The sequence below is a fragment of the Anomaloglossus baeobatrachus genome, chromosome 8 (assembly GCF_048569485.1).
Source record: "Anomaloglossus baeobatrachus isolate aAnoBae1 chromosome 8, aAnoBae1.hap1, whole genome shotgun sequence".
In the NCBI taxonomy this organism is placed as follows: Eukaryota; Metazoa; Chordata; class Amphibia; order Anura; family Aromobatidae; genus Anomaloglossus; species Anomaloglossus baeobatrachus.
The window spans coordinates 207,116,164-207,142,971 of record NC_134360.1 but is presented as its reverse complement, the minus strand read 5'-3'; the positions used below and the strand labels follow the sequence as shown (position 1 = coordinate 207,142,971).

Genomic DNA, 26,808 nt, shown 5'->3' with positions numbered 1-26,808 from the left:
AAGCTTTGGAAAATTTCATATCAACGTTGTTCAACGAAATAGGTCGATGGTTAGAGACTACTGTGTGATCCTTCCCTGGTTTTGGGATAATGCAGATGTGGGCCTCCAGGGACTGGGCGACAAAAGGGGAGTAATCAGAGACTGAGCCAAAAACCTTAGAAAAGGGACAAGCTTGGGGGCGAAATGCTTTATAAAATATTAGGGTAAATGCATCTGGTCTGGTCCCGGACTTTTCCCTGCAGGAGAACACTTGTTGATTGACGAGATCTCCGCTTCAGAAAAGTCCTCCTCTAATTTATATGCTAACTTTGTAGGATTAGGTGGGAGAGTGGTCTGATCATTGATCTTGTGGTTAAGGGATGCTGGTGGCAGGTCACTGAATTGGCCTTTGATGTTATACAGGTTCCTGTAGAATTCATTGACCATTTCAGTAATTTTGGATTGGGTGTTGAGTAGTTGTGCCTTCATATTTCCTAATTAGGGGAATGTAAATAGAGTCCTTCCTGGGATGCAAAACTCCTAATAGTTTTCCACATTTGTCAGCATGTTCCTATAAAAACTGATTTAGTCTAACTTTATGGCGAAGGTACTTCTGGTCCTAGAGGTTTTTGTGTTCCTTTTTTGACTTCTGTTATGTATATTTGGTCAAGTTTTCTTTGTCGCCAAGTCAAGGGACTAAGGAAGCTATTTGGGGGTAAAATGAAAATTGAACATATTCTTTTACATCCAGAAGGATTACAGTGAAATTAAAAGAATGTCCCTCTCAATATCCCCTGATCTCAAAGAGGATGAAAACATTCTCTACCCTACCTACCACGACATTGTGTGTTCTTTGGAAGCCCTTAGGCCCTGTTCGCACTGGAAAATGGAATTTTCTCAAGAAAATTCCGCAGGTATTCAAAGATTACCGCACCCGCGGTAAAAAAACCGCGGCAAACCGCACCCGAAAACCGCATGACGTTTGCTGCGGTTTTACCGCGGTATTGTTCGCGGTATTGCCGCGGTTTTGCCGCGTGCGGGTTGGTATGTGCTTTATTGCATTCAATGCAATAAAGCACATTGAACAAAAAAGAAAAAAGTCATTTCATTCTGAGATAGAGAAATAGACAGAAGAATAGATAGAAGAATAGATAGACAGACAGAGGGATGGATAGAAGGATAGATAGAGGGATAGATAGAGTCCCTGTGAGCACACTCTGCATTTCTCACGGTCGGCAGTGAGTTCACATTACCGGCCGTGGGAAATGCCCTGTGGTTACCTCTGCTGTCTCGCTGCGAGCCTGCATTCAGCATTCAGGGGGGGGGCGGGGGGGGGGGGGTATTTAATAAAAGGGTGAACGAGGCTTGTTTGTGTTTTATTTAAAATAAAGGATTTTTCTGTGTGTTTTTTCACTTTACTTACGGGTTGATCATGTCAGCTGTCACATAGACGCTGCCATGATCAAGCCTGGAGTTAGTGGCGGTGATCTACCACCATTTACTCCTTGTATTACCCTGACTGCCACTGCTACACGGCGGCAGGAAGAGCCTGGGACATTCCGGTACTGCCTCATAATGCATGCGACAGTGCCGGGGCAGCTGCGGCTGATATTCTCGGCTGCGGGAGGGGGAGTGAGGCGGGGGACATTAACCCTGTCCCTCGCCCTCCCCAGCCTGAGAATACCGGGCTGCCGCTGTGTGTTTACCTCGGCTGGAAGGTAAATATGCAGCGGAGCCCACGTGTTTTTTTTCTAGATTTCCGTTTGCTTTCTATGTGTGTTCCATGTGTCTGTGTGTGAGTGCGATGTGTGTGTTCTATGTCTATGATGTCTGTGTGTGTCTGTGATCTGTGTGTGTTTACTCTCTGCACGGCTTCCTCTTCCTGTAATGACATCACTTCCCTGCAAAACCGCAGGCAAGCGATGTACATTACCGGAGGTAAACCGCAAAATACCGCAGGGAATAACGCAGGAAAACGCAGTGAACTGCACAGAATTTGCTGCCTGCGTTATTCCCTGCGGGATTTCACGATTACATTGGAGTCAATGGAGTGAAATCCTGCAGCGATGTGCGGAAAAGAATTAACATGCAATTGTTTTTGCTGCGGGAATCCCGCAGCAAAACATGCAGCTGTCAATATCCGCCCAGTGCGCACAGGATTTTTTTTTCCCATAGGTTTTGCTGGTAAATCACTGCAGAGATGTTATGAACATTTTCTGCAGCGAAACATGCAGCAAATCCGCGGCAAAATCCGGTAACTGCGCACAGGGCCTAAATGGATCTCCGTGGCTATAACCTTCCAGTCCTCAATTTCAATCAAGAGGAGTTTCAAGCCTGAAGTGACAGAAGTAATGTCCTCCAGAAATCAAATAGTATGCATCCGGCCTGCGAGGTGCACTCGAAGGTGGAATCAGAACTTCTATTTGGAAGATCATGTGTTTGAAGCATATCCAGGAGGGGGTCTCGGAGCTCTTCTTTTTTGCATGATGAGACGAGACCGGTCAGGTAATATTTGTAGCTTTGTCATGTGGAAAAGGGCCTAGGATCTGTTGTAGAGCTTTTACATAATGGCTTATTTTTTAATACAATGGTAAACGTAGCATATCTTGTCTCATGGACGATCAGGATATTTAGATTTAGGGCCAAGAGGCCTATGGGCCCGGTCCAATTAAAGCGCCTTATCTGGAGACTCCCAGAACCTCGCTGAAGATGTGTTGTAAACTAAAGGGGCCTAACTGATTCTACAGATTCATGTAGGCCCCGAATTATGATATTGTCACCATGAGGTCATTACATGGTTGCTGCTTGGCACTCTTTCAGCCATTTGGGTGGTTTTTCATAAAGCTTTTTTTTAACTCCCTGATTCCCTTTTCATATAATTTGAAGCTCCTAAAGCGGGCTTTACACGCTGCGACATCGCTAATGCGGAGTCGTTGGGGTCACGGAATTCGTGACGCACATCCGGCCGCATTAGCGATGTTGCTGCGTGTGACACCGATAAGCGATTTTGCATCGTTGCAAAAACGTGCAAAATCGCTAATCGGCGACATGGGGGTCCATTCTCAAAAATCGTTACTGCAGCAGTAACTAAGTTGTTCCTCGTTCCTGCGGCAGCACACATCGCTGCGTGTGACGCCGCAGGAACGAGGAAGCTCCCCTTACCTGCCTCCCGGCCGCTATGCGGAAGGAAGGAGGTGGGCGGGATGTTACGTCCCGCTCAGCTCCGCCCCTCCGCTGCTATTGGGCGGCGGTTCAGTGACGCTTCAGTGACGTCGCTGTGACGCCGCACGGACCGCCCCCTTAGAAAGGAGGCGGTTCGCCCGTCACAGCGACGTCGCCGGACAGGTAAGTATGTGTGACGGCTGTTGTGCGACACGGGCAGCGATTTGCCCGTGTCGCGCAACAGATGGGGGCGGGTACCCACACTAGCGATATCGGGACCGATATCGCAGTGTGTAAAGTAGCCTTTAGACTAGTGGCTTCATTACACGTATACTAATATCTCCCCTGAGGAGTTCCTCTGTAACAAGTGGATGAAACTCGTTGGGAGGATATACAATAGTGACGTCAGTAGTAGGACATACCAACACTGGGTATTGTCCTTGTAAGGACGGGAGACAAAGCACTGGGCACAACAGGGTATATAGGGTCTTCCGCCTCCCCAGTCTGCCAACAATTCTCGTCCCACATCCATGGACGGCATCTTCCAGAAGAACATACGGTGAGACCGAACCATTTTCTATAGTGCACTGGTACACTTTGAGCACTTTTATCATTTCTACAAGGTCCTATTTGTAGCGGTTATTTTAAGATTAATAAAGGTTAAATTATAGTATTTATATTGTATCCCTGCTTTGTTGATGTACATGGATTGAATGCAATAATTCGGCAACCCAGCTAAATAATCGAGAGACACAATTGGTGAGCTCTACCGCACTTTCTCTGTGGACTGTAAAACGTAGATCTATATATTACCAGGGGTGTTGTAGAACACATTGAATAAGCACTACCAGACAAAAAGGGGGGATATGTGCCAAAGGGTTAATGAATACAGATGCAATAATAATGGTCGGTGCGTCTTTACCTATATGTGTATGGAACTAACAATTCCAGTAATGACCGTGTAATACAAATCCCTGCCCTTTCAATTGTGGAGCAGTTTTAGCTTGATCCGATTACAATAGTTATAAAATATAGTCTCAGTAGAATAGGTACATAAATATTCGTGGATCACTCTGACGACCGTATGACAAGTGAATAGTGAGAGCTGATACATGGAACCAGCATGATCAATGCATCTACTTACGTTGGGGAGTCCTGGGGGTAGCCTGTCTGTGCCAAATCTGGAGTGGTCAGTAACTCCTACAGCGTCCTGGAGATGCAGAGTCTGCTTCACACTAGTGCTGGTATCAGTGTTACGCGGGTTGAAAGGGGCGCCCCAGCCGAAGGGGCGAACCGCAAGGCGTGTAAAGTTACACACTGTGCAGTGAATAGCTACGGAGTCCTGCCAAGTCCAAAGTCCAACGCGTTTTGAAGGATGTCCCGTTCTCCTTCCTCTGAGAATAAACGAGCAGGCGCGCAGCTGCTACCGTGTTTTTCCAAAAATAAGACACGGTCTTATATTTTTTTTGCCCCCCAAAAAAGCACTAGGGCTTATTTTTGGAGGAGGTCTTATTCTTGGAGAAACACGGTTGGGGGTAAGTTTACCCCCCAAAAAAGCAGGATTCCCCCCCCCCCCACTTCCCCGGAGACTCATACTCACCAGACCAGGACGTCTGCGTGGTTCCCAGGTCCTCCTGTGATCTCCGGTCGGTGCTGCACGCCATTCTCCCCTGCTGATAGCTGACACACACAGCAGATTGCAGGCACACTCAGCAGATCACACACACAGCAGATCACTCTCACACACACACACACACACACACACACACACACACACACACACACACACACACACACACACACACACACACACACACACACACACACACAGCAGATCGCAGATATACACAGCAGATCACACACAGCCGATCGCAGGCACACACACAGCCGATCGCAGGCACACACACAGCCGATCGCAGGCACACACACAGCCGATCGCAGGCACACACACTCACATCACATCCAGCACTTACGGCAGCAGGGAATGAAGCAAGTCACGTGTCCGGCCGCAGGTCCTGTTTGTCGCGCTGCACTGCACTGCCTCTCAGGATTCTCCCGGCGAGAAGAGATCGGTGTCGCTGGATGAGGTGAGTGTGTATGCGATCTGATGTGTGTGCGATCCGATGTTTGTGTGTGTGATTTGATGTTTGCGTGTGATCCGATGTTTGTGTGTGAGATCTGGTGTGTGTGTGAGATCTGGTGTGTGTGTGAGATCTGGTGTGTGTGTGAGATCTGGTGTGTGTGTGTGTGTGTGTGTGTGTGTGTGTGATCTGATTGTTTGTTTGTTTGTTTGTGTGGGTGTGTGTGGGTGTGTGTGGGTGTGTGTGAGCTGCAGGTCCTACCGCTCAGTGTCGGGTGAGTGTAATTGCCGGGTGCCGCTGTGTATAATCAAGTGTCCTGCAGTATCTGGGGAGGGCTTATATTTAAGCCTTTCTCCGAAAATGCTGAAAATCCCTGCTAGGGCTTATTTTTGGGGGAGATCTTATTTTTGGAAAAAGATGGTATATAAAGCTTCCAACATCCACATCGACAATACCTTCTTTGTAATAGATGGACGCTGATTGTGGAACCGCTCAAATGCCCTCCAGCCGCCAATATTAAGAAAGTGAAGCAAGGAATGTAATCACTGCCCATGAATAGGATTAATCAGTTTAAAATATTTTGTTTAAATACTACTAAAAGCGTCCGAAGATGCCGAATTGTAGTGGAGACTGTACTGGAATTGATAGGACTCTAGTTCCAGTTGCAGTGATTTTATGTACACCTGCAAATTTTGTGCCATTTTTAGCGGAACATGCAACTTTTTTTTTTTTTTTTTTTTTTTTTTATGTCGCAAAAAAAGGGCTGGATAAAAATTAACTTTTTCTATTTATTAATTTAATTTTATTTCCCCAAAATTCATGAACCAGGTGCATCATTTTGAATAATTTGATGGGAAACAGAAATGTAAAAAATTTGAATGATCAATCCGCGCCAATATTTGCAGATTGTAATTCACCTCTGTTAATCTTCCTTTTTCTGGTCTTTCAGGATAAAGTGTTTTGGACAGATCTGGAGAATGAAGCCATCTTCAGCGCCAACAGGTTAACCGGAAAAGACATTTACATCCTGGCCGAGAATCTCAACAATCCTCATGATATTGTCGTTGTTCATCAGCTAAAGCAACCGAAAGGTACAGTCTATTGCGAAGTGATGCCGGTAATAGTGGTCCCCTCAGTAGAGCAGACTGCCCACCGATTGATGGGTATGGCTTTGCCAGCTTTCAGTGTACACATACTATTTTATCTCTCGTATAGCGTTGTATAAGATTGTACTTATACTCCCAGGTTGTATGGGATTCCTTGGGGGTCAGAATCCCATATATCGAGGGGGTTATTCATTAAATGAAGGCCAAAAGCCCAGCCCTATGAGATGACTTGTTCTTAGAACAATGACTTCCAGCAAATTACTTGTGCTGCCTTCAGTCCTTTTTACTATTCTCAGCTCCTTTATTTAATCCCAGATATGTTCTCACTACTTGTTGGTTCCCTTAGTGACCACTCCATAACCATGTTTTTCAGCTGTAAACGCCTGTAACCTGGGCCCTCTACCGAATGGTGGGTGTGAGTACTTGTGCCTGGCAGCCCCTCAGATTTCTGTCCATTCTCCCAAATACACATGTGCCTGTGCTGACGGCGTGGAATTGGGTCCGGACATGAGGAGCTGTGGGAAACGTAAGTGAGAATAATTGGGACTCGCAGGCTTTCGCTGTATGAGGGGGTGATTGGGACTTGTAGGCTTCTCTGCCTGGGGGTGATTGGGACTTGCAGGCTTTCTCAATGGAAGGTAGATGGATTGGGACTTACAGGCTTTCTCTGTGGGGGCAAATTGAGACTCACGGGCTTTCTCTGTGTGTAGGGGAAGTTGAGACTCACAGGCTTTCTCTGCCTAGGAGGGATTGGGACATGCAGGCTTTCTATGTGTGAGGGGGGGGATGGTCCGGACTTGCAGGCTTTCTCCTTTTTTTGGGGAGGGTTGCGACTTGCAGGCTTTTTCTGCCTGGGGGTGATTGGGACTCGCAGGCTTTCTCTGTGTGATGGCTGATGGTGGGGACTCGCTGGCTTTCTCTGTGTGAGGGGAGAGGGTCGGGACTCACTGGCTTTCTCTGCCTGGGGGTGATTGGGACTTGCAGGCTTTCTCTGTGTGAGGGGGGAGGGTTACAACTCACAGGCTTTCTCTGTGTGAGGGGGGGAGGGTCGGGACTCACAGGCTTTCTCTGTGTGAGGGGGGGGGGAGGGTCGGGACTCACAGGCTTTCTCTGTGTGAGGGGGGGAGGGTCGGGACTCGCAGGCTTTCTCTGTGTAATGGCTGATGGTGGGGACTCGCTGGCTTTCTCTGTGTGAGGGGAGAGGGTCGGGACTCACTGGCTTTCTCTGCCTGGGGGTGATTGGGACTTGCAGGCTTTCTCTGTGTGAGGGGGGAGGGTTACGACTCACAGGCTTTCTCTGTGTGAGGGGGGGAGGGTCGGGACTCACAGGCTTTCTCTGTGTGAGGGGGGGGGGAGGGTCGGGACTCGCAGGCTTTCTCTGTGTGATGGCTGATGGTGGGGACTCGCTGGCTTTCTCTGTGTGAGGGGGGGGAGGGTCGGGACTCACAGGTTTCTCTGTGTGAGGGGGGGGGAGGGTCGGGACTCTCAGGCTTTCTCTGTGTGATGGCTGATGGTAGGGACTCGCTGGCTTTCTCTGTGTGAGGGGAGAGGGTCGGGACTCACTGGCTTTCTCTGCCTGGGGGTGATTGGGACTCGCAGGCTTTCTCTGTGTGAGGGGGGAGTTTCGGGACTCGCAGGCTTTCTCTGTGTGATGGCTGATGGTGGGGACTCGCAGGCTTTCTCTGTGTGAGGGGAGAGGGTCGGGACTCACTGGCTTTCTCTGCCTGGGGGTGATTGGGACTCGCAGGCTTTCTCTGTGTGAGGGGGGAGTTTCGGGACTCGCAGGCTTTCTCTGTGTGAGGGGGGAGTTTCGGGACTCGCAGGCTTTCTATGTGTGAGGGGGGAGGATGGTCCGGACTCACAGGCTTTCTCTGTGTGAGGGGGGGAGGGTCGGGACTCGCTGGCTTTCTCTGCCTGGGGGTGATTGGGACTCGCAGGCTTTCTCTATGTGAGGAGGGAGTTTCGGGACTCGCAGGCTTTCTCTGTGTGAGGGGGGGAGGGTCGGGACTCGAAGGCTTTCTCTGTGTGATGGGGGAGGGTCGGGACTCGCAGGCTTTCTCTGTGTGAGGGGGGAGGGTTGGGACTCGCAGGCTTTCTCTGTGTGAGGGGGGGAGTTTTGAGACTCGCAGGCTTTCTGTGTGTGGATGGGAGGAGCGATACTCAGAGGCTTTTCCTTAGGTATGGGTGGGAGAAGATTGATTCTGACTCTCAGTAGCATGTCTCTTGCAGATTAATATATTTTTTTAATGCGTACGGTCTGTGAAAATCATATAGCACACATGAAGGACAGTGACCAATATTGTGTAGGACAGCTGTACAGATGAGTTATGGCTCATGCACATCTCTTCCTTTTTTTTTTTTGGATGAGACCATTTAAGTCTGTCAATGCACAAACCAAAAAATCCATCCCATATCCTGTGTTGCATCCCATCTTTACAGATACATTGCAAGTATTAATATGATGTAAAACTATTCCTTTAAAACTGTTGGACAGATTGCATAAAAAGTTTATTTTTTATTTATTTTGACACATTTTGTTGTCTGACCATTCTCTATTGTGTTTTATAGCTGCACTGACTACGACTACTCATGCAACTTTACCACCGCAGACCAAATCTCCGACTACAAAGCCGATTCCCACTACAATTATCAAGACCACTGCGAAGCCCCCGTCTACCACCGTCACAACCACGGAGATCACACATACCTCCAGCCCTACTGACCCCCTCCAAACTACCTCCAGGCCCAGCCACAGAGAAATCCAGGTCACGACTACTAGGAACAACACTATATACCAGCACTGTAAGAGCCTCCCATGTGGTCATGTTACTTTCCTGTATACACTGTGTAGAAATCTGCCGGGTTTTGGGGTGGCAGTGAATAATTACCAAGAGTCACTGGATCTTTACAATTAGATTTATTACAAATTGGGTATTTACAATGAATACATAAGGGAAACCTAACTAAGGGAAAAAGGTAAGGAATGAGAAAAGGTAATAGGCGAGGGAGGTGGTGTGCCGCCTCTGTAGCAGTCTCACTGCACGGATCTGGGGGTTACCGTGGCTCGAGGGTCTCCGGACCCGGGGCTCGCAGCCACTTCAAATGTAAAGGAGGAATATTTGCAAGGGGAGAGTTTGTGACGCCACCCGTGGTTCGCGGTAAGGTAAGGGGAGTACCGCCGCTGGCGATGGGAGTTCCCAGGGGAGATGGAGTGGGGCAGCCAGATGACGTTCCCTCCACGGGTAGAGGAGGCCCCAGGACTCTGGATGATGAGGTGTAGGGGAGCGTGGTACAGGCAGGACGCAGGGAGGACAGCATACTCACTCAGGCAGTGTTGGTGTCGGTGCGACCATTAAGCAGATTCTGACAAAGGAGTAAACCAAGTCTCTGCCGCTGCCGCTTTAGGGGAGCTCGTCCGGGAATCCACTCCCATTGGTATTGCTGACGGTCTGAAGCCTGCCTCCATGCACTTGTATTTTAGATGTTCTGGTGACCCCTCGGCCTGTAGCTGTCGGGGACCCGCTCTCTATAGTTAAGTAAAGGAGCTGTGCTCCCAATGGCTGACACTTGGGATCTTTGCAGGCTGCGTAAGCTGTAAAGCCCTATCCCCCTCATTGTGTTGCCTTTGATCTCTGAGCTCTTGGGGACAGTTTATAGAGAGACTATCCTCCGCAGGTTAATTATCAGGTTGCGTGAAGCTACTCCCTGATCTAGGGTCCAGTATCCCGCCGTGCTCGGTACCGGTTTGGTTTCTAGGTACTCCGGTGCCCACCGTTCTCCAAAACCAAGTCCGGCCACCCTTCTCTAATACCTTGCGACAGAATCTCTGACTCCTCTGGTCCCAGACCACCGTCTGCGACCTAGCCAAAAGTCCCCAGGGAGCTCCAACTCCCTCAGTTCCTCACTCTTTGGGAGCTACCACTCACCTGACTAAGCTCTGCTCTCCACTTCCTCTCACTGACTTTCTCCCTACCACCAGTCTGCCTGACCCTTTTCCAGCTAGACCACCCACTGGTGTGCCTAACAGGGTGTGATGTGAGGTGTGGCTAGGTTTTGGGTGCTGATGGAAGCAATACCAAAGGTTGGGATCCCAGAACCATGGAGGGTTGAGCTCTGCACCATAAGGTCAGGAGTGCAGTTCCCTGTGACACCCTGACTAGTTCAGGGGCGTCACAGTGGAAGATAGGAAGTGGGAAGGACTGACTAACTAGCTTGGTATGCTACCTTTATATCAGCCACACAGTCAAACATGGCCCATACAGTGTCCATCTGTGTAACACGTTCATGTGTTAGTACCATCCAATCAGGTTACAGTCTTTTGAGTTGTCCAATAACATGCATATGGAGGCTGGTTTCAACGCTCTCCTGAAGGTGGCTGTCTGAGGTCCAGAATGAGTTACAGCAGGGGTCCCCAACCTGTAGCTTGGGAGCCACATGTCTCATGGGCCTGTGATCTGTGGATCGTGGCTGTCTTCAAGCTTGGTGCATAAGCACCAGGTCTAGCAAACCGCTATCAAGAGCAGGTCTCTAGATGGTGACTTTTGTGAGAAGCCCCACACAGAAGAGCAGATCTGAATGGGGGTAAGGTAGGAACCCATGGATCTTTGTATACTGCCACTGCCTGTGTGATTTTCGTGGAAGAACATTGGCTGTCATTATACTGGTAATGGGGGCTCTGGGTGTCACTACTGTGTGGGGGCCGGTAGCTGGATGTGGCTCCCGACCCTCTTTCAGAGCTGAATTTGCCTCTCATGGTCAGAAAGGTTGGGGACCTCTGGGTTAGAGGATCAAGAGTCTGGACAAACCTGTGGTCGTGTCCTTGTATATAACAAAGGTCTTTCATATCACAAACTTCCTCTTTCTTTCATATCACAAAGCCTGAGGACAGGTTTACACTCCATTTGGGTTGGAGACTTGATGTCAATCTCAAGGACAATGGCTTAACCTCCAAATGCCACAGGGGTTATGTACAGATGTAGATTACATGAGGTCACAGGCAAGATTTTTAATTCACATGTAGATGCACTCTTTGCTCTGTCAATAGAACCAAGTGCAATACACCACAGCACATACAACTGCCTTCCTGCCTCACCGGTTCACATCCCCCCCTCACAGGGCACGGTTTTCTCTTTGAAGTAGACCCTTGAGCTCTGATAGTATTTGGAGCTCATGGATCCAATTGAGTTCAGTGATTCATATTACACATTATACATATCGTCCATGTTGGCGTCCAACACAGTGGCTTCTGTAAAATGTAATTGTCACCTAGATTATATACAAGGTTCAGGTTTTTGACTTATACTCTCACCAAGTGTGTGCAAACCAGAGATGGGGACGTTATATTGTGAAACCCAAGACATCGGCATGGACTGCCTTGCTAGAGAACAAATCTAGAAGGAAATTGTGAAGATAGTTGTCTTGTAATCTAGCATTATCATTGGAAGTATCCTTATCCTCTATAGATGTTTGTGTATTGATGAGAATCTTGCTGCAAAAAAACCCTCAAAAAAACTCTTCAAGGGGTTGTCCACTTTTGGGGCCTTTTTTTTTTTCTTTAAATGGATGTAATTGGGGTTACAAATAATTTTAGCAATTGAGCTATTGAATTCAGCTTTGATGTTATCTGTGGCCATATATCACTGTCCGATTTTTCTAACCAGTACGGTTTTATCTTTTGTTAGATGGTAATGTAGACTCCGACCTCAGGTCCACACTGACTGCTGCGGTCATTGGTGTAGCCGTGCCAGTGGGTGAGTACTATATATACAGTATATACTGGACTTAAAGGGTAAAAAAGGATTGGTGTTATGAAATGTTGCTAATAAAATAAGCCCTAAGTTTACAATTTACGTTGACATCATGTATAACATGGTTGAGACACATTAAAAAATATAGTTAATGTGTAACGATGACTGTAAATTGTAATAACCCGTCTGCAACATCCAACTTGTACTCTGTTCACATCGGTCCAGGCTCTGCATCATTTTTAGAGTAAAAAATAGCAGTGACAGACCCCATTATAAGGAATTATACTCTGGCTGGTATTCATCTAAAGCCAAACCTGAATCTGAATTTCTACACATCTTTTTGGAGAATTTTTGCCCCTCATCAGTGCAGAGAGAGTAGGAGGACTGGTTGGGGAGGTCTAAAGTGTAAAGATTGCCAGGATAGCAACTTATAGGCCATGCATTGCTATCGTAAGGCTTGTGACAACGTTCTGTAAAGGCCCCTTTACACTTGGCAACATCGCTAGCGATATCGCCGTAACGTCACTGGTTTTGTGACATAATAGTGACCTCCCCAACGACATTGCAGTGTGTGACACGCATCAGCGACCTGGTCCCGCTGTGAGGTCGCTGATCGCTACAAGTTAAGGACCATTTTCTTCAGCGCTCTATTGGGAGACCCAGACAATTGGGTGTATAGCTACTGCCTCCGGAGGCCACACAAAGTATTACACTAAAAAGTGTAAGGCCCCTCCCCTTCTGGCTATACACCCCCCGTGGAATCACGGGTTCTCCAGTTTTAGCTTTGTGTGTGAAGGAGGTCATACATCCACGCATAGCTCCACGGTGTGTAGTCAGCAGTAGCTGCTAACTACTCGGATGGAAGAAAAGTGGGCACATATAGCGCCCCCAGCATGCTCCCTTCTCACCAGATGGTGCTTGAAAGGTTGAGGTACCTATTGCTGGTACAGAGGCTGGAGCCCCACATGCTGTTTTTCCTTCCACATCCCCCTGGAGGGCTCTGTGGAAGTGGGATCCTTCCGGCCACAAAGCCCTGAGGCCGGGCTCCATCCACAGACCCAGAACGAACCTGATGGATGTCGAGCACGGGTACAGTCAGGGACATGGCCCTGCATCTGTCAGGTACTCGGTGTCCCCGGCAGGCACAGAACGCTCCAGACTTGCTGGGCGTTATAGTGCGCCGGGGACATAAGCAATGGGGTTGTGTCACCTTAGTTATGGCTGGGTGACGGGTTATGTGTTTGGGAACTAGCGCCGACCGCTCCTGCGGCGGGGCGCAACTGCGACATGCAGGGCGCCGGGGACAGAGCGCCGACCGCGCTTTTACGGCGGCGGCGCTCCTAACTTTACTTCCCGGCTTTTGCGGCCTAGCGCCGCTTCGTTCCCGCCTCCGCCCTGTCAATCAGGGCGGAGGAGAGACGCTGTGCAATGGCCAGCGCCGGGGGCTGGAGCTTGATTTACATGCTCCAGCCCCCTCACGAGGCACAGTGAGAGCACGCTTTCCCGCTCTTCGTTTAGGAACGCCCAGAGCCGCCCCTCTTCCTCACAGGACGCCGGCAGCCATTATTCATGCGGTCCGGCTGGGGACAGGCAGGCAGGCTCTGGGAGACTCAGACAGGGCGTCTGGCGGCCACACACCCGCTCTGAGGCGGGCGGTAAGCAGGCTGAAAGCCCCTCTTGTGCCACAGTGATTCTATTTGTGTACTTTCTTCTGGTGCCATATAGATATTGTATATATATTTGCACTGTAGGGCGCTTCTTGGCTATAGACCCCATATTGCGCTGAGGAGACAGCAACATGTCCTCCACAAAACGCGAGGGTCCCAAGGCGCGGGCTGTGTACACTGTCTGTACTGTTTGTGGGACTGATCTACCGGCAGGCTCCACTGACCACCATTGTGTGCAATGTTCCGTGCCTGTAACGCTTCGTCAGCCGGAGGTGGCAGTAGTAACCCAGGCAGAGACGCCTGTAAGTCCTGCCCCAGTAACAGGGACAGATTTTGCAGTTTTGGCTGGTCAGATGGCTGTCACTATGACAAAAATCCTTGAGGCCTTGCAAACCAGGCCAATTACTCAGGCTCCGGACACGGCTGTGTCCTTGCCCCCTGGTCTCCCTCAATTGGAGCGAGTCTGTACTTCAAGGGGCTCTCATGTATCACAGGCTGATGGCTCTGACTCAGATGACGGCCCCAGCCAGCCCAAGCAAGCTCGCTTAGACAGACCCTCCACATCATCACATTGTTCAGGGTCTCACAGGGATGAGTCTCTTTATGATGAGACTGAGGAAAGTGGTCAGGTTTCGGACCATGAGACCACTCTCAATTTGGATACCCCTGATGGTGACGCTATGGTCAATGACCTTATTTCGGCCATCAATAGTGCGTTGGATATTTCTCCCCCAGCTCCCTCAGCAGAGGAAGCTGCTGCACAGCAGGAGAAATTCCATTTCTTGTATCCCAAGCGTAAATTGAGTGCCTTTTTAGACCACTCTGACTTCAGAGAATCTATCCAGAAACACCACGCTCAGCCATACAAGCGTTTTTCCAGACGCGCTAGGGATACACGTTATCCGTTTTCCCCTGACGTGATCAAACGCTGGACCCAGTGTCCAAAAGTGGATCCCCCTATTGCCAAGCTTGCGGCAAAATCTATAGTCGCGGTAGAGGATGGCGCTTCACTTAAAGACGCCAACGACAGACAGATGGACCTTTGGTTGAAGTCTATCTATGAAACTATCGGCGCGTCGTTTGCCCCTGCATTCGCGGCCGTGTGGGCACTCCAAGCTATTTCAGCTGGGTTGGCACAGGTAGAGGCTGTCATGCAGCCAGCAGTGCCAAAGGTGTCGACCCTAACCTCACAAATGTCTGCGTTTGCGACCTACGCTATCAACGCGGTTCTGGAATCTACGAGCCGTACGTCGTTGGCGTCCGCCAACTCCGTAGTGTTGCGCAGAGCATTGTGGTTAAAGGACTGGAAAGCAGATGCTAGTTCCAAAAAATGTTTAACCAACTTGCCATTATCTGGAGATAGACTGTTTGGCGAGCAGCTCGCTGAAATCATCAAACAGTCCAAGGGTAAAGACTCGTCCTTACCCCAGCCCAGATCAAACAAACCTCAGCAGAAAAAGTGGCAGCCGAGGTCTCGGCCCTTTCGAGGCTCAGGCAAGGCCCAATTTTCCTCATTCAAAGGGACGCAGAAAGAACAAAGGAGCTCTGATTCATGGCGGGCTCACTCACGACCCAAGAAAGCAAACGGAGGAACCGTTTCCAAAGCGGCTTCCTCATGACTTTCAGCCGCCTCCCTCCGCATCCTCGGTCGGTGGCAGGCTTTCCCGTTTTTGCGGCATTTGGCTGTCACTGGTCAAAGACCGGTGGGTGACAGACATTTTGTCGCGCGGGTACAGAATCGAGTTCAGTTCCCGTCCTCCACCTCGGTTCTTCAGAACCTCCCCACATCCCGACCGAGCGGATGCCCTTCTGCAGGCGGTGAGCTCACTAAGAGCAGAAGGAGTGGTAATCCCTGTCCCCCCTCAGGAACGAGGGCGAGGGTTTTACTCCAATCTCTTTGTGGTTCCAAAAAAGGACGGCTCCTTCCGTCCTGTTCTGGACCTAAAAAGGCTCAACAAGCATGTGAACGCCAGGAGGTTCCGGATGGAATCCCTCCGGTCTGTCATTGCGTCAATGTCTCAAGGAGATTTTCTGGCATCAATAGACATCAAGGATGCGTATCTCCACGTACCAATTGCTATAGAGCACCAACGTTTTCTACGTTTGGTAATAGGAGACGAACATCTTCAGTTCGTAGCTCTGCCATTCGGTCTGGCGACAGCCCCACGGGTTTTCACCAAAGTCATGGCGGCAGTGGTAGCAGTCTTGCACTCCCAGGGACACTCCGTGATCCCTTATCTGGACGATCTACTTGTCAAGGCACCCTCTCAGGAGGCATGCCAACTCAGCCTGAATGTTACGCTGGAGACTCTCCAGTCTTTCGGGTGGATCATCAACTTTGCAAAGTCAAATCTGTCACCAACTCAGTCACTAACGTTTCTTGGCATGGAGTTCCATACTCTATCAGCGATAGTGAAGCTTCCGCTGACCAAGCAGAGGTCACTACAGATAGGGGTGCGGTCGCTTCTTCAGGGCCAGTCGCACTCCTTGAGGCGCCTCATGCACTTCCTAGGGAAGATGGTGGCAGCCATGGAAGCAGTTCCCTTTGCGCAGTTTCATCTGCGTCCTCTTCAATGGGACATTCTTCGCCAATGGGACGGGAAGTCGACATCCCTGGACAGAGAAGTCTCCCTTTCTCAGGCGGCCAAGGACTCTCTGCAATGGTGGCTTCTGCCCAACTCATTGTCACAGGGAAGATCCTTCCTACCTCCATCCTGGGCAGTGGTCACGACAGACGCGAGTCTGTCAGGGTGGGGAGCAGTCTTTCTCCACCACAGGGCTCAGGGGACGTGGACTCAGCAAGAGTCCACCCTGCAGATCAATGTTCTGGAGATCAGAGCAGTGTATCTGGCACTTCTAGCCTTCCAGCAGTGGCTGGAAGGAAGGCAGATCCGAATCCAGTCGGACAACTCCACAGCGGTGGCATACATCAACCACCAAGGAGGGACGCGCAGTCGGCAAGCCTTCCAGGAAGTCAGGCGGATTCTGACGTGGGTGGAGGACACAGCATCCACCATATCCGCGGTACACATCCCGGGCGTAGAAAACTGGGAAGCAGACTTCCTCAGTCGCCAAGGGATAGACGCAGGGGAATGGTCCCTTCACCCGGACGTGTTTCAGGAAATCTGTCGCCGGTGGGGGGTGCCGGACGTCGACCTCATGGCGTCTCGGCACAACCACAAGGTCCCGGCATTCATGGCGCGGTCGCGCGATCAAAGGGCTCTGGCGGCAGACGCCTTGGTCCAAGATTGGTCGCAGTTCCGACTCCCATATGTATTCCCGCCTCTGGCACTCTTGCCCAGAGTGTTGCGCAAGATCAGATCCGATTGCACCCGCGTCATACTCGTCGCCCCAGACTGGCCGAGGAGATCGTGGTACCCGGATCTGTGGCATCTCACGGTCGGCCGACCGTGGTCACTTCCAGACCGGCCAGACTTACTGTCCCAAGGGCCGTTTTTCCATCAGAATTCTGCTGCCCTGAACCTGACTGTGTGGCCATTGAATCCTGGATCCTAGCGTGTGCAGGATTGTCTCAAGGAGTTGTTGCTACCATGAGGCAGGCTAGGAAGCCCACGTCTGCCAAGATCTACCACAGGACGTGGAAGATTTTCTTATCATGGTGCTCTGCTCAGGGAGTGTCTCCCTGGCCATTTGCATTGCCTACTTTTCTTTCCTTCCTACAATCGGGGTTAGAAAAAGGCTTGTCGCTTGGCTCACTTAAAGGGCAAGTCTCGGCACTATCAGTGTTTTTTCAGAAGCGTCTGGCACGTCTGTCTAAGGTGCGCACGTTTCTACAGGGGGTTTGTCATATTGTACCCCCGTACAGGCGGCCGTTAGATCCATGGGATCTGAATAGGGTACTAGTTGCTCTACAGAAGCCGCCTTTCGAGCCTTTGAAAGAGGTTTCCTTTTCTCGCCTGTCACAGAAAGTGGTGTTTCTAGTGGCGATCACGTCTCTTCGGAGAGTGTCTGAGCTGGCAGCACTGTCATCCAAGGCTCCTTTCCTGGTGGTCCACCAGGACAAGGTGGTTTTGCGCCCCACTCCAGAATTTCTTCCTAAAGTAGTATCTGATTTCCATCTAAATCAGGACATTTGCTTACCTTCTTTCTGTCCTCATCCGGTTCACCGGTATGAAAAGGATTTGCATTTGTTAGATCTGGTCAGAGCAATCAGAATCTACATCTCCCGCACGGCGCCCTTGCGCCGCTCCGAGGCACTTTTTGTCCTTGTCGCTGGTCCGCGCAAGGGATTGCAGGCTTCTAAAGCCACCCTGGCTCGATGGATCAAAGAACCTATTCTGGAAGCCTACCGTTCGGCTGGACTTCCGGTTCCATCAGGGCTGAAGGCCCATTCAACCAGAGCTGTGGGTGCGTCCTGGGCATTACGCCACCAGGCTACGGCTCAACAGGTGTGCCAGGCAGCTACCTGGTCCAGTCTGCACACTTTCACCAAACATTATCAGGTACATACCTATGCTTCGGCGGATGCCAGCCTAGGTAGAAGTGTCCTGCAGGCGGCGGTGGCTTCCCAGTAGGGGGGCGCTGTCTTGCAGCTCTGACAAGAGGTATTTCTTTACCCACCCAGGGACAGCTTTTGAACGTCCCAATTGTCTGGGTCTCCCAATAGAGCGCTGAAGAAGAAGGGAATTTTGTTACTTACCGTAAATTCCTTTTCTTCTAGCTCTTATTGGGAGACCCAGCACCCGCCCTGTTGTCCTTCGGGATTTTTGGTTTTGTTTGCGGGTACACATGTTGTTCATGTTGAACGGTTTGTCAGTTCTCCGATGTTATTCGGAGTTAATTTGTTTAAACCAGTTATTGGCTTTCCTCCTTCTTGCTTTGGCACTAAAACTGGAGAACCCGTGATTCCACGGGGGGTGTATAGCCAGAAGGGGAGGGGCCTTACACTTTTTAGTGTAATACTTTGTGTGGCCTCCGGAGGCAGTAGCTATACACCCAATTGTCTGGGTCTCCCAATAAGAGCTAGAAGAAAAGGAATTTACGGTAAGTAACAAAATTCCCTTCTTTTTGGTCCTTTGTTTCCAGCTGCGCAGCATGCATCGGTGTGTTTGACACCTTTATAACATCGTTAGCGACATATCCCGTAGACGTGCTATAGCGTTCACTACCAGCGAGGTCGTTCTGCAGGTCCGGGATCACTGGAAAGACTCTAAACACTGCTGCGTCGTTGGCCAGATCTGCCTGTTTGACAGCTCACCAGCGACTGTTTAGAGACTTTCCAGCGATCCCGGCCAGGTTGGGATCGCTGGTGTGATCGCTATAAAGTCTGTGTGTAAAGGGGCCTTAAGGGTTCAACGTTGACTTAGGGCACCGTCACACTTTAGCGACGCTCCAGCGATCCCACCAGCGATCTGACCTGTTCAGGATCGCTGGTGAGTCGCTACATGGTCGCTGGTGAGCTGACAATCAGGCAGATCTCACCAGCGACCAGTGACCAGCCCCCAGCGACGCGTGGAAGCGATGCTGCGCTTGGTAACTAAGGTAAATATCGGGTAACAAAGTGCTTGGTTACCCGATATTTACCTTGGTTACCAGCGCATACCGCTTAGCGCTGGCTCCCTGCACTCCTAGCCAGAGTGCACATCGGGTTAATAAGCAAACCACTTTGCTTATTAACCCGATGTGTACTCCGGCTACGTGTGCAGGGAGCCGGCACTGGCAGCCTGAGAGCGGAGGACGCTAGTAACCAAGGTAAATATCGGGTAACCAAGCAAAGGGCTTTGCTTGGTTACCCGATATTTACCTTGGTTGCAGCTTACCGCAGGCTGTCAGAAGCTGGCTCCCTGCTCCCTGCACATTCAGATCGTTGCTCTCTCGCTGTCAAACACAGCGATGTGTGCTTCACAGCGGGAGAGCAACGTCCAAAAAATGAACCAGCACTGTGTGTAACGATCAGCGATTTGACAGCAGGGGCCAGGTCGCTGCTCAGTGTCACACACAGCGAGATCGCTAATGAGGTCACTGCTGCGTCACAAAAAACGTGACTCAGCAGCGATCTCACTATGTGAGAAGTAGCCCTAACAGGCTTGCTATTTCCTATAATAGGTGGCAATGGAAGCCTCTGTGAAGAGGCTTAAAGGTGCTTTACACGCTGCGACATCGCTAACGATATATTGTCGGGGTTACGTCGTTAGTGACGCACATCCGGCGCCGTTAGCGACATCGCAGCGTGTGACACCAAGGAGCGATGATCAACGATCGCAAAAGCGCCAAAAATCGCTGATCGTTGACACATCGTTCCTTTTCATAATATCGTTGCTGCTGCAGGTACGATGTTGTTCGTCGTTCCTGCGGCAGCACACATCGCTGTGTGTGACACCGCAGGAACGATAAACATCTCCTTACCTGCGTCCACCGGCAATGCGGAAGGAGGTGGGCGGCATGTTCCGGCCGCTCATCTCCGCCCCTCTTCTGCTATTGGCCGGCCGCTTAGTGACACCGCAGTGACGTCGCTATGACCGCCGAACGCACCTCCCCCTTGAGGCGGGGATTGTTCGGCGGACACAGCGACGTCACTGTAAAGGAATGTGCATGTGACACTGCCGTAGCGATAATGTTCGCTACGGCATGTCGCACGAGCGACAGGGGCGGGTGCTATCGCGCATGACATCGCAGTGTGTAAAGCACCCTTTAGTTCTTATTTTATTTCCCAGCTCAGCATTGTACAGCCTATAAAGTCATTCTAAGACAACTTGGATCTATAAACAGAAATGTTTCTACTGAGACCCCCCCCCCCCCCCCCCGGGCAGAGGCATCCCACCCAGTCAACCAGTTGTTCTTTGCACTGATGAGGGACAAAATGACTGAAACAGAAGTCTACAAATGGAGATTCTGTTTTGGCTTTGTTTACTAAGGAGAGTAGTACGATATTGACTTATAGGATTGCTATTTCCAAAAATAGGTGGCAGTGGAGACCCTGATCTCTTCCCCTGTGAAGAGACTTAGGGTACCTTCACACTTAGCGATGCAGCAGCGATCCGACCAGCGATCTGACCTGGTCAGGATCGCTGCTGCATCGCTACATGGTCGCTGGTGAGCTGTCAAACAGGCAGATCTCACCAGCGACCACTGAACAGCCCCCAGCCAGCAGCGACGTGCAAGCGACGCTGCGCTTGCACGGAGCCGCCGCCTGGAAGCTGCGGAGACTGGTAACTAAGGTAAACATCGGGTATGGTTACCCGATGTTTACATTAGTTACCAGCGCTGTGTGCAGAGAGCAGGGAGCCGCGCACACTGAGCGCTGGCTCCTTGCTCTCCTAGCTGCTGTACACATCGGGTTAATTAACCCGATGTGTAATGCAGCTACATGTGCAGAGAGCAAGGAGCCGCGCACACTGCTTAGCGCTGGCTCCTTGCTCTCCTAGCTGCTATACACATCGGGTTAATTAACCCGATGTGTACAGCAGCTACATGTGCAGAGAGCCGGAGCCGGCAGCACAGGCAGCGTGAGAGCTGCGGAGGCTGGTAACTAAGGTAAATATCGGGTAACCACCTTGGTTACCCGATGTTTATCTTGGTTACAAGCTTACCTCAGCTGTCAGATGCCGGCTCCTGCTCCCTGCTCGCTTCATTTGTCGCTCTCTCGCTGTCACACACAGCGATCTGTGTGTCACAGCGGGAGAGCGGCTTTGAAGAAAACGAACCAGGGCTGTGTGTAACGAGCAGCGATCTCGCAGCAGGGGCCAGATCGCTGCTCAGTGTCACACACAGCGAGATCGCTAATGAGGTCACTGCTGCGTCACAAAAAGCGTGACTCAGCAGCGATCTCGGCAGCGAGCTCGCTGTGTGTGAAGCACCCCTTATTCTATTGCCCAGCTCAGCATTGCACAGGCTAAAACTCAATTTACGCCAACTTGGAGCTATAAAGAGGACATTTTTTACTTGGTCCTCCTATCAGAGGCATCCTACCCAGTAATCCAGTTATTCTTTGCACTGATGAGGGAGAAAAAGCCTAAAACCGCTTTCTGCAAATGGAGATTCTGGTTTGGCTTTGTTTCCTAAGTAAAGATGCAGGATATTGACTTTTGATTGCAGCTTCCAATAGTAGACACTAGACGACCTGCACTTTTTGTAGCATTATAAACTGAACTCATCCTTGAGTCTATTTTTACATTACTATTTAGGATATGAGCAGGTACCTTGCAGTTATATACAATGTCATCTTTATCTTTGAAATTTTTGGAAATGATTAGATATATCCTGCAAACTTAATTATTTGCCATTTTCAAGATTCCTTCTTGCTGCCAGAGAATGGGAATACATCTCCTGATGATGCGGACAGGCGAGCTGCTCATCACTGTACTGATAGCAGATACGGTAGCCTGCCCTTCACCTCGCTGGTCTTCCTGTGATCTTTTTTCTGTGCGTGTTTTCCCTGCCATCCGGCTTTTTTTTTTATATGCTCGTTTAACCTAATATAACGCATCTTCTTTTGTCCCAGCTGTTCTTGCTCTCCTCTGCCTGTCCGGATATCTCATTTGGAGGAACTGGAAGCGGAAGAATACGAAGAGTATGAATTTTGATAACCCAGTTTATCGGAAAACTACTGAAGAGGAAGAGGAGGAGGAAGAAGAGATCCACATAGGCAGAACAACTCAGATTGGGCATGTCTATCCAGCTGTGAGTACTACAAGTCACATAATAGAAATACTTTGATACCAGTACTCTGATACCTAGCGGGAAAAATATTATAGGGCTCTGCTTAGTATGGTTTTATAATGTTGTTGCTTAATTTGTTATCATATAGGGCCAAAATAACGGCACTGGACAGTGATTACATAAGCGTACCATACAATACCCCAATAATAGCACCATGCGGTGCCAAAATAACTGCATCATACTGTGTACAAACAAGACCATACAGAGCTCAAACCGCACCCTACAGTGGTGTTTAGTTAAAAAGTTATATATATATATATATATATATATATATATATATATATATATATATATATATATATATATATATATATATATATATATAATATCCATATGTTCCCTGCCACCACACGTCGACTGTCTTCACTTAACCCTTTGACCTCATAACTGGCCCTTTTATTAGCTCCATCCTCTTGGCATCACGATGTACATCATTGTTCGGCTCTCGCTGATGCTGGCACCTTGTGATAGCTAGGCACGAGAATGGTTGGCTTCTCTTTGGTATGGGCATGCTACCATAACATGCCAACACATGGCCTGCCAGTCCAAAGAAAAAAGGCCCTAAAGGAGAACAGTAATGACGGAACGCAATGTCACAGCTACACACATGCAGTTTTTTTAACGATTTCGTTTTACAGAAACAAAGATTTTTTTAGTTTCTAATCAAAGTTTAGAAACCCAAGTGCGAGCTGCAGGTTGTAGTTGTCAGTGCCGACCCCCAGCTGTGCGAGCTGCAGGTTGTAGTTGTCAGTGCCGACCCCAGCTGTGCGAGCTGCAGGTTGTAGTTGTCAGTGCCGACCCCAGCTGTGCGAGCTGCAGGTTGTAGTTGTCAGTGCCGACCCCCAGCTGTGCGAGCTGCAGGTTGTAGTTGTCAGTGCCGACCCCAGCTGTGCGAGCTGCAGGTTGTAGTTGTCAGTGCCGACCCCAGCTGTGCGAGCTGCAGGTTGTAGTTGTCAGTGCCGACCCCCAGCTGTGCGAGCTGCAGGTTGTAGTTGTCAGTGCCGACCCCCAGCTGTGCGAGCTGCAGGTTGTAGTTGTCAGTGCCGACCCCAGCTGTGCGAGCTGCAGGTTGTAGTTGTCAGTGCCGACCTCAGCTGTGCGAGCTGCAGGTTGTAGTTGTCAGTGCCGACCCCCAGCTGTGCGAGCTGCAGGTTGTAGTTGTCAGTGCCGACCCCAGCTGTGCGAGCTGCAGGTTGTAGTTGTCAGTGCCGACCTCAGCTGTGCGAGCTGCAGGTTGTAGTTGTCAGTGCCGACCCCCAGCTGTGCGAGCTGCAGGTTGTAGTTGTCAGTGCCGACCCCCAGCTGTGCGAGCTGCAGGTTGTAGTTGTCAGTGCCGACCCCAGCTGTGCGAGCTGCAGGTTGTAGTTGTCAGTGCCGACCCCCAGCTGTGCGAGCTGCAGGTTGTAGTTATCAGTGCCGACCCCAGCTGTGCGAGCTGTAGGTTGTAGTTGTCAGTGCCGACCCCAGCTGTGCGAGCTGCAGGTTGTAGTTGTCAGTGCCGACCCCCAGCTGTGCGAGCTGCAGGTTGTAGTTGTCAGTGCCGACCCCCAGCTGTGCGAGCTGCAGGTTGTAGTTGTCAGTGCCGACCCCAGCTGTGCGACCTGCAGGTTGTAGTTGTCAGTGCCGACCCCCAGCTGTGCGAGCTGCAGGTTGTAGTTGTCAGTGCAGACCCCAGCTGTGCGAGCTGCAGGTTGTAGTTGTCAGTGCCGACCCCAGCTGTGCAAGCTGCAGGTTGTAGTTGTCAGTGCCGACCCCAGCTGTGCGAGCTGCAGGTTGTAGTTGTCAGTGCCGACCCCCAGCTGTGCGAGCTGCAGGTTGTAGTTGTCAGTGCCGACCCCCAGCTGTGCGAGCTGCAGGTTGTAGTTGTCAGTGCCGACCCCAGCTGTGCGACCTGCAGGTTGTAGTTGTCAGTGCCGACCCCCAGCTGTGCGAGCTGCAGGTTGTAGTTATCAGTGCCGACCCCAGCTGTGCGAGCTGCAGGTTGTAGTTGTCAGTGCAGACCTCAGCTGTGCGAGCTGCAGGTTGTAGTTGTCAGTGCCGACCCCAGCTGTGCAAGCTGCAGGTTGTAGTTGTCGTTGTCGGTGCTGACCCCCAGCTGTGCGAGCTGCAGGTTGTAGTTGTCAGTGCAGACCCCATCTGTGCGAGCTGCAGGTTGTAGTTGTCAGTGCCGACCCCAGCTGTGCAAGCTGCAGGTTGTAGTTGTCGTTGTCGGTGCTGACCCCCAGCTGTGTGAGCTGCAGGTTGTAGTTGACAGTGCAGATCCCCAGCTGTGCGAGCTGCAGGTTTGTAATCATCTGTGCCGACTCCTAACTGTGCGAGCTGCAGGTTGTGGTTGTCGGTGCTGACCCCCAGCTGTGCGAGCTGCAGGTTGTGGTTGTCAGTGCAGACTCCTAACTGTGCGAACTGCAGGTTGTAGTTGTCGGCGCCGACCCCAGCTGTGCACCATGATTGATTCGATGCTTCCTTCTCGGTGGAGGAATCTCCTGGCTGAGCTGTCACTCTTGTTTTACTCCTGTCAGTCGCTACCTAACATCTCATTTTCATCATATATTCTTCTTTTTTTTCTTCCTTCCAGCGAGTGGCATTGAGCTTGGAAGATGACGGTTTGCCTTGAGGATTGAAACGAGGTCTGACACTTTCTCAGTTGAGCCGGGAACATCAGAAAATCTGTCGCCGGTTCCGAGTTTCTCGGCATGTGACAAGTCAACGATATCCTGTCCTGTGTCCTGCTGGCGCCGCGCTGGGGCCTGACGAGGCAGATCTGCTACTAATACTTGACACATAACAGATTGTAACGTGTCCTGGATCCCGGGAATGACAAGATTTCATAGATCTTATGTGACAGGCAGCAGACTTTTTATACGCTCACCACTGAAACTCCTAAACCAACTGTTATTTATTTTGGTGATGGACAACCACAAAAATGTAATGAATCAAACATCCAAAGGATGTAAGGGTTACTATGTATAATCTTTTATACACATTTTTACTTGATCCACGGCCGAGGCATGCCCTCTTCTCTCCCCCCCTCTCTGTATATAGCCGTCCTGGGACAAGCCGGCATTTTAAAATATTATATTTATAGACCTTTTTTGTACATAACAAAACTTTGTGGTTCTCCATCAACATATGCATTAAATTAATGATGAAAATTTAGAATTTTTTCTGGTAGGATATTTATTAACCAGGGCGTGTTTGGGGGAGGGGGGGTCCGCTCTGTATATATGACAGGGATGAGAGTATTTATTTTTTTTGTATGTTTTTTGGGTTTATATGTTTGTGTTAGAACAACTCTGTTCAGATTCTTTAGACCACCTTATATACTTCTTACTATCTATTTTCTTTTCTCTTTTTTTTTAGGTTCCTTTTCTCAGTCTGTGTTTAAAAATAAAAAAAAATTATATAGTTCAATTGTAATCTGATGGGTGGAGGGAAAAAAATAATAATTTAAAAAAAAAAAAATAGGAATAAAGGAGGAAAAAAAAATTTGAAATAGAAAACAATTTTTGGAATCAGAGTTTAACCCTTGAAATCTTTTATAGTTTGCTAATAGCGAAGTGTCTTCTGTGGAGCACAACCAGTTCGGAGACCCGATGCGTTAAAGGGATGGTGTATGTGAATGCAAATGGTAAAATGGCTGCAATGTCTGTGTCATGTTTCCTTATTGCCCCTGATGGGCCAGCAGTCATAGGAGCGATACAGGGTTAAGCTGGGATTGGTGTATGGGGCCCTGTGTATGGGGCCCTGTGTATGGGGCCCTGTGTATGGGGCCCTGTGTATGGGGCCCTGTGTATGGGGCCCTGTGTATGGGGCCCTGTGTATGGGGCCCTGTGTATGGGGCCCTGTGTATGGGGCCGTATTATACGGCCGTTATTTCGTATGGAGAAAGAGTTTTTTGGGTTTTTTTTTTTTGTTTTTTTTAAATATTAGACCACATATGTGAGAATATATTTCCCCTAGAGAAGAATATACAAATGAAGTGTGATGGAGCCTAGACAGCAATGCACAGAGGCTGCGCAGCGCATGTAGTACGTCCCCCATTGTTTGCATTAGGAAATCTATATTGACTGTTCTACGGCCATCGACCAGAGCTATTCTTCATCCAGACTAATGGCAATCTGCAAATTACACTGCAAATACATGTCAGATTTTCCAATGGGACTGTATCATTAAAAAATGACTAATTGGGTTTTTTGTGTTTAAATATAATTTTTAAAATTCTTGGCAATGGTTTTTTTTTGTGTTCATACATAAAATTAGAAATCTGCCATTTTTTTTTTCCACACTGGCTACTTGAGTTATTCTAGACTGTAAGGCCCTGTGCCCACGCTGCGTATTTTGACGCAGCAAAATCTGCACGTCCATTGTGAAGCCAGCAAAGTCTATG

General features: G+C 49.7%; 2 protein-coding genes across 3 annotated transcripts in view; one reads left to right on the top strand and one right to left on the bottom strand.

The window, feature by feature from the left end:
- The window catches only part of LOC142248802 (uncharacterized), a 74,488-nt gene extending 70,128 nt beyond the window's left edge, over positions 1-4,360 (bottom strand). Inside the window, exon 1 of the mRNA XM_075320108.1 lies at positions 4,286-4,360. The gene's annotated coding sequence lies outside the window, so the exon portion shown is untranslated. The remainder of the gene's footprint in view (positions 1-4,285) is intronic.
- LRP8 (LDL receptor related protein 8) overlaps positions 1-26,777 on the top strand; it is a 285,604-nt gene extending 258,827 nt beyond the window's left edge. For both annotated transcript variants that reach the window (XM_075320106.1, XM_075320105.1), the window contains 6 exons: positions 6,172-6,313; positions 6,702-6,854; positions 8,897-9,130; positions 12,010-12,078; positions 22,204-22,382; positions 24,997-26,777. In XM_075320106.1, the coding sequence (XP_075176221.1) occupies positions 6,172-6,313; positions 6,702-6,854; positions 8,897-9,130; positions 12,010-12,078; positions 22,204-22,382; positions 24,997-25,035 (816 nt within the window). In that variant the 3' untranslated portion in view covers positions 25,036-26,777. The remainder of the gene's footprint in view (positions 1-6,171; positions 6,314-6,701; positions 6,855-8,896; positions 9,131-12,009; positions 12,079-22,203; positions 22,383-24,996) is intronic.
- Positions 26,778-26,808: the final 31 nt, after the last annotated feature.